General features: G+C 43.7%; 1 protein-coding gene across 6 annotated transcripts in view; it reads right to left on the reverse strand.

Annotated features, from left to right (window-relative positions):
- The window catches only part of KLHL28 (kelch like family member 28), a 41,400-nt gene extending 33,597 nt beyond the window's left edge, over positions 1 to 7,803 (reverse strand). For 2 of the 6 annotated variants that reach the window (XM_026056143.1, XM_026056144.1), the window contains exons 1-3: positions 5,756 to 7,803; positions 3,925 to 4,823; positions 1,161 to 1,604 (exon numbers count right to left, since the gene is read on the reverse strand). In XM_026056143.1, the coding sequence (XP_025911928.1) occupies positions 1,161 to 1,604; positions 3,925 to 4,823; positions 5,756 to 6,313 (1,901 nt within the window). In that variant the 5' untranslated portion in view covers positions 6,314 to 7,803. The remainder of the gene's footprint in view (positions 1 to 1,160; positions 1,605 to 3,924; positions 4,824 to 5,755) is intronic. The other 4 variants (XM_026056142.1, XM_026056141.1, XM_026056146.1 and 1 more) reach the window with 4 other exon arrangements.
- Positions 7,804 to 7,809: the final 6 nt, after the last annotated feature.

Here is a 7,809-nt window from a genome sequence, read left to right on the forward strand (position 1 = left end):
CAGTTTAAGTTATTGGTATTATACATTTCAGTAATTTAAAAAATACTCCTCGTTTTCCATTTGAAAGCTACTTAGTTATACTTTTCTATTTGGAGCCAATGCTTTGTTTCACAAACTGTTTTATATTAAGGTATTTCTGAAGAAGATAAAAGCACATCAAGTATGAAAAATAAGTAGAATTAATGACCAGTGCAATGTTGTTATACTAAACTGTTAAACAATCAATGCATCACATTATTTATCAAATATAAGCTCTGCTTTCCTATAAGCAAGATTTTCAATTTCACCCTTTAGACTTCAGTCCAAATTTGCTTCCTGAAGGGACATAGGGCTGTTCTGTTGCCACTGTTTACGATGGAAGGAGAGTAAAAATTGTTTCTTTGCACAACTAAATGCCCCAGTCCATCAATCCCGAGCAATGTGGAACAGGACTATTAAACAGCCCGCTGGTGCCAGGAAGCCTCTTGGGGGTAAAGCTCTGAAGCAAGCCTGTTTCCACCCAGGAGCCAGACCAGCCATCAGCATCTTGAGCTTTAGGATTATCATTAAGCCTAGTTTAAGGTTCCAGTTCAGGTATATGTTTATTTTGTGAATATTAAGCATATGAGCAGCCCCACTCATTTCTAATCAGTGTTTTAAATATTTAAGTTAACTGCACATCCTAATATTCTGCAGACTTCAGACACAAAGACTTGCACAGCACAAGCGCAGTGCTGCGGCTAAGCAAGTCTCTCCAGGGGACTTATTAACGGAGGGCTGGCACCGCGGGGGAGAGAGAGTTGTATTACCTTGGGGCCTGACTACGAACGCCCACAAAATACCGATCTGCTGAAATAACTAGCTCGAGCGTGTACAAGGTAAGGCATCGCGCAGGACCTTGCTCAGCGCTGTGCAGATACGCCTTTGTGCTTATCCTCTTCCCTTCTTAAGGATTTAAAAAAATGCAGCTCTGAGCTAGAACACAAAGTTAAGTCCATATAAAGATTTCCCAGTTGAATCGTCAGACTGATGCTGCAGAACAAGCAATAATGAGGCCCGCTGTGGATCACTGCTAATCTATCTTAGAATATTTTTTAATTGGCTGCCGAACGCAAGCTTAACAACAAGCTCTGCTGATTTCTAGCTTATGATACCGAGCCGCACGTATCGAGAGGACGTACCTGTTCATATGGGCAGGACCATAACCACCGATGGCATATATCATTCCATCCAGGACAGCTGCAGCAAAACAACTTCTGGTTTTGTTCATTGGGGCCACTAGCTGCCATTCCTTCACTTTAGGGATGTATTTCTCCACAGTTCGTAAGTAAGACTGCCCATCGTAGCCGCCTAAGGCGTAGAGCTCTCCTGCCAGGACTGCCACTCCCAGAGTACTCCGGCTCTCAAACATCCTCTCGAGAGACGTCCAAGTGTTCGTGTCGGGGTCCCAGCACTCCACCGAATTCTCGTGCTTTCGGTAACTGATGCCTTGACACACGTGGGTCGCGATCCCTCCCACAACGTAAATTTTCTGGTCTAGGACGCATATTCCAAATTCGTAGCGGGGAATGCTAAGAGGTGCCAGGCCTATCCAGGAGTCATTCTGGGGAAAATACATCTCAACACTGGAACAGAAAAACAAAGATTACATGAGCAAACCTAGGTTTCTGAAGCCTTGCGGAGCGTAACTGAACAAAGGAACATGATTTTAACGGTGTACTTCGTATTTCCCATCCCGCGTTTGCTGTGCCTTCCCGCGGCCTGACCGTAAGCTCAGGCAAATGCTGTTTAGGGGCCTAAAGGCCAAAGCACGGGGCCCCACAGCGCAGGGTGCTGTGCGGTAACACAGCCAGCAGTCACGGCATCCAGCCCAAGACCTGAAACGATGAATTTTAGAAGTACAAGACGGGCAGACCGGGGAGATGGCAAGACAACATCACGGACAGTGTGAGGGAAGACAAGACCGTGCTGATGCCGCAGTAGTTTCTGGAAGTACGTTGTTATCGGGGTGAGCTAAAAATATAAAGCAAAGGGGTAAGAGGGGTAAACAAACAAACGAAAAAACCACAACAGCCACAGAGATGAGAGAGAGAGAGAAGAGGAGAGCAAGAGAGGCAGAAGCCCATGTCTATATATACATGTACAAACACACATTTTAGAAAGTATAATTTGTAGCTTTGTAATTACATGTTTTACATACACTGTATAATTTAAAGAAACATCACAAAGCAGAAGGTTTTCAGTTTGGAATATTCGTTTCCAAAAAACTAAGTTTATATGCATTCTTTTCAAATCATACCCAGTTTTAAAACACGATGAATCTAGGCAATAGTGTATATAATCTAGTTAACCCACCTAAACAGTTCAGTTAATACTCTAGTTAATTTAAATGAATGTCTGATATTCAAGGAAACATATCTGTGCAAAAAAAGGTACAAGAAAACGAAGCCACTGAAGAGGTGAAAGCCACGGACTAAGAGCCCAGCAGCAGAGACTGCTGAAACACCAGACTGGCTCTCGACAGCCGCGGCCCAGGTTGAAAAGAACAGGACTAAACGTATTCTGAGTAATTCTGTTACTACATGGCAGCAGTTGACAATAAGTGAAAATCAGCCTTCCTGTAAGTACAAATGAGAATTAAAATCAGAACAGTGGAATTAAGGTTTCCTACTTGCCACTTTTAATTGTGAGAAAATTGGGGACCTAAACTGTTTTGAATTATTTTTACTGATCTGTGACATTTCTGTATGTCAGGAGCAACTGTTTAAACTTATTTAAATGACAGTTTAAGAGAGACTGATATGAATAATAAGGAAAAGAAAATTTTGTATGCATTAGCAAATGGTAAATAGTCGTAAAGAAAATTTGTGGTTAAAAACCACATTGGAATGTAATATTGTTACAATCATTGGAGAATCTATAAAAGAAACAGAGCTGAAGAATCATTATGAGAGGACTACTTTACTCACTCAAACAGAAATGGATTTGTTATTAAACTCACAAAATCCTTTTTAAATCTATAAACCCAACAATTCCCAGGCCCAAAGTCTAGTTCACTGTTGATCACTATTGATCAGGAAAGCTAACTTTTGGTAACTTAGCATCTGGGAACTTTTATAAACACAGGGAAACATATATATATTCCCAGATTTTGAAAGATGTGTGTGTGTGTATGTATATATATGTACAGACACACAAACACGCATGTATGAAATTGTGTCACAGAAAAGACTACTTTGGAGCAGAATAGTATCCAAGGTTTCATCTCGAGAACCGTTCCAGGCCGTCTGCCCCAGCGCAGTTATCCTTTACTCTGTGCTGATAAGAGTACGCTCAACGTCAAAGTATCACACGTGTACGCGTAAATGCGCATATATATGCGTACCCACACAAAGTTTAAGCATCATTTCTGGAAATGTTAATATGGTGTTATAACTAAACTCAACAGTATTATTAAAGTTATTTTTCTCTGTATTTCATTTCTTTTCCTCAGATGAGTCTCACTGATGTAACAGTCTACTGGGCCTCCACTGAAAACGGGGCGAAGAAGAAAGAGGCACACTTACCCGTTTCTGCCAGCAGGCATACGGATATTTGCTCAGTAGCAAGGATTAAATTCATGGTTACATTACAGTCAAGAATTTAACATTTCTAGAAATTACCTCTTTGCTCCGATTAAGTTTATTTTAATTCCAAGCACTTCTGAGTTACCAGGAAGCATGTTTTTCACCCCCTCCCCCTCCAAATTTTTCAAAAAAATTTTTAGTCAAAATTTTGTGATTTGATAGTCTACAATACTAGATAAGTGAAAATTATGTAATTTGGAAAAAAACCTCAAAGGATACAAAAGTAGTATACAAACTGGAAATAGCCACATTTATTATCAAAATTCTCAATCAACAGAATGAAAAAGGCAAGGCTTTATAGTTTTTTACTGTTCCTTACCTTTCCAAACAAGCAAATAGTCCAGCTTTTCCTCCGACAGCACAAAGAACTTTAGGAGCGCAGCGAGGTCTTGTCATCAGCATGGTCTGGTGGGAAAGTCTGTGTTCAGGCATAAAGTGATATTTTAGGGCCTCGTTCAGCAGATGTTTGCAGGTGTGGTCATCACGAATGAGGTGGTTTGCTTCATATAACCTTGTCAGAAACTTAACGCTCAGCAGCGGCAAGCGAACACAATGCAGCAGCTGCGCTAAGTACTTCTGTCGCTCCTGCACGTCGTATTTGATCCAAGACTCCAGCGCGTAAAAAACTGTCTCTTCTGTCACAACATTCAAGCAGTCATTGGAAACAATTTCATCCAATTCAGAATGCGTAAGCTCAAAAAATTCTTCAGTCTGACAAACATCTTCAAAGTTTTGACAAATGTATTTGTTGGCAGCCAAGTAGAGGTCATGGCAGCCGTAGGTCTCTGCGAAACGAGAAATCCCAATGCAATTGCCAGGGTCGAGCTGGCTTTCAAGAAACGTGCAACACTCCTTCACCACAAGTTTGATCTGGAGAAGATTTGCAGCTGGAAGAAGAGACTCGACAGTGTCCTGCGAGATGAACACCGTGCCTGTGTAGGCATACTCCACTATGGCTTGCAGGGCTGCCTCGTCAATGCACTGGAACTCCACCTCCGAATTCTCCTTCTCGGAAAGGTTCCCAGTGAACATGGCTTTGAAGTACGGACTGATGCTGGCAAGCACCACTTTGTGGGCATGAATCTTGACATCGCCAACTCTCAGGATAATGTCACAGAGCTCGTGATGTTGGCGAAGGAGGTTCAAGCCTTGCAGAAGCTGCTCAGAATGCAAGTGGGTTAAGTTGGCAAGCATGTAGGTTGGAGACGACTGGTCCATCTGTGACAAACAGAATTTTTAACGCATTACTCAGGGTTTCATTTTCCAATGGCTTCGTTACTCACATCACTTAGACATGCTACATATAACATTTAAAAAATATTTTTCCATTTAGGCTTTTATCTTAATTAGTATATTACTTTTCAATTTACTTTTTAAATCCTTATGCTCTATGCTTTTCTTATGCAAGGAGAATCCAGTGTTTATTAACTGCATATGCTATTTTAAGCTTTAATTAAAAAAAAAAAAAAAGGAAAAGGAAGGTTTTTTAGTTCTGGAATAAAACACATGATGTTATCCAGAGCCTAGATGACCTGACAGGATTCTGCACCAGATATTTAAGAGAACTGCACAGTGACTGGAATAAAGAAAGAACAGAACTGGTTTAATTGAGAYGGAGTTTTAGAAGTTCTTAAAATGAAACTGATTTGTGCTGCTAATCACTGATGTCCTACATCAGCTTGATGTGCAAATGACCACATTTAAAGAAACCTGCTCAAATGCCATTTGAATGCTCTGAGCTCTAAGTCAGTGAACTGTCCTCATAATTCTCCGAAATTAATACTAGGCAAAGAGGAAACCACTACATCTGTGTCTGTACAGGAAACAGGTGCCTTGAACTCTTCAAAAATAAGTTCTCTGGTGAGACACGATGCTTCCTCCTTTTTTCATAGACATATTTGGATCAATTACCTAACGATAATGCAGTGCTTTAAAAGAGAAGGGAAAGTTCTCAAACTTTAGTAAAGTTACAACACAGGTAAAAACATTTTATTGCTATATTCCAAAATGTTTTAAGTATTTTTATTGAAAAAAAACTCAACTTACAAAAGGCAAAAGAACAATATTTTCCTGACTTGAGATGTCTGTTTCTGTATTCATTTTAAAGGACGGACACCAAGGTATCTTTCTTGGGTGAAATCCCACATTACCGTTAGTCCAAACCACCACCGACGGTGATGCAGAGTACCCAGCACACCCGCCCCTCCTCTGGGCACAGCACCAAAGTCACCAGCTCCCAGGACCGTCACAGTTTCAGCGATGCTCTGCTTGGCGTTACGGCAGGGCAGCCAGGCGCTGCCGCGGCTCGCCTCTGAGCGCTGCGACCCTCGGGGAGAGCGGGCCCAGCGCCGCGGGCAGCGCCTGACGCTCGGGAGCGGCGAGCTCTCCGTTCCTCCCCACGCGGCAACGTCCCCGACAGACAAACCGCAGCCCTTCAGAGGGATCGGATGGGCGAGGATCGGGAGCCGGGCCTGCCGCCACGGGAAGCGGGGCTGGGCGAGCAGGGTGAGGAGCTTTCCTTGGCTAGCCCGGGATCGCCTGGACGGACGGATCGAACATGCTGGTGTCACCGTTTCGATGCCTGTTCCAGGCCCCGTGGCATCGGCAGCCACCCACAGCTTCGTGTAAGAGCAAAGAGAGCGACCCTCATCCCTCCCACAGCCCCACAAAATCCCCAAACGCCTTTTCCAGAAAGTTTTAGTTTGCATTGCGGCACTCGACGGCACTATGATACCTGCTCCAGTTTCAGCATCATTAGCATTCAAATGGCGCTGCCCACCACTAAGAGCTGGAGGATCGGTTCCTCGCTTTATTCAGTCAAAATTATGTTCCTGGTGAGAGGGTGGAGTGTACGAATGTGTCAGGATCCTGGGCCACGAAGAAACGTAACTATTGTTCTGCAGAGAACATCGCAACCATCCAATTTCTGCATTGAAAAGCTGATTTAATTTTAATTTGCTAAGTGACTATACAAACTTCCAAATCTCACTCCTTTTATCTTATTATTAAGAAGTTCATCATTTTTACAGTTTCTTAACTGACACCTAATTTGCAATAGGCCTACTTACAAAGCACTTAATCTGAAGGAATAAAATTAGTTGCCAACATCTAAATACAGAACATAATAGTACTGACAAAGTGAAGACTTACAGCTAGAGGAAGAAAACCTCTTCCCCAGGGACAGAAAACCCTCTCCTAGTACAATCCTATCCTTGAAAAAAAACATATCTAAAAGAAAATCTTTGAGGGTATCTGCAAAGAGCAAGATTCCATATAACATTTTCCATATAACATCACTTTTGCAGCATTAATTGCATTTAAAAAGCTGTTCAACAGCTAAAACTCTTTCATTTCCTTTTGTGTTTGCACTCAGTTCATAATTTTATCTTATGTGCATGTAGAAACCATAGAACACAAGGTAACAACATGTGGAAAGAAAAAGGAATGGTTAAAGTTCAGATACAAATCCTGCAAGCATGGCTATAAATAACTATATTTCACTTATTCCACAGAAACAAATACTTTTGCACTGACTCGACAGAGATGCCTACTGTTCTATCTCACAAACCTGCTGTACGGCAATGCTCGCCTACACCACATATTTGCATGTATTTCTTGTATTGGCGGGCAAGGAAACAGAAGCCGGCAAACTAACCAGCCCTGAAAAACACACTCCCGGTCCAGCAGCCTGTGCTGGGAACAGACTGACTGCTGCCGGCTCCTGGGCTGTCGGGTTCTTTTCGCAGCCAGTGGCAAAGCTCATCTCGAATGCGCAGCGAAAGGAAACGAAAACATTGCTCAGGGAAGCACACGCCGTCACTTGCTTGCCCAAGAGCTGCTCTTCGGCGAGCGGYGGGACGCGGCGATGCCCAGTGAGCGACGCCGATCGCGCTTTCTTCCCGCGCAGGAGACCCGCAGGAGGCGCCGCGGGCGTTCGGGCGCTTCAGGGCGGTGTTTAAGCGCTCGCGAGYTCCTCGCTGCGGCCCGGCCCGTTCGGTCGCTTGTCAGAGGGAGCCGAGCGGCGGCCGTAAACACCCGGGAGCTTTCGGGCAGCTCCGGCTCTCGACATCCAAAGCACCAGGGGAAAAAAAAAAAGCGCTTCGAGCCCAGGGAAGCGCCCGAAGCGCTCGCCCGCACGGACGAGGCTCCGCACGAAACCACCAGCCCCGCAGCGGCGCCCCGAGCCTGTGATTCGGAGGGGGGG

This window comes from Apteryx rowi, unplaced genomic scaffold (assembly GCF_003343035.1).
Source record: "Apteryx rowi isolate R43461 unplaced genomic scaffold, aptRow1 scaffold_13, whole genome shotgun sequence".
NCBI lineage: Eukaryota > Metazoa > Chordata > Aves > Apterygiformes > Apterygidae > Apteryx > Apteryx rowi.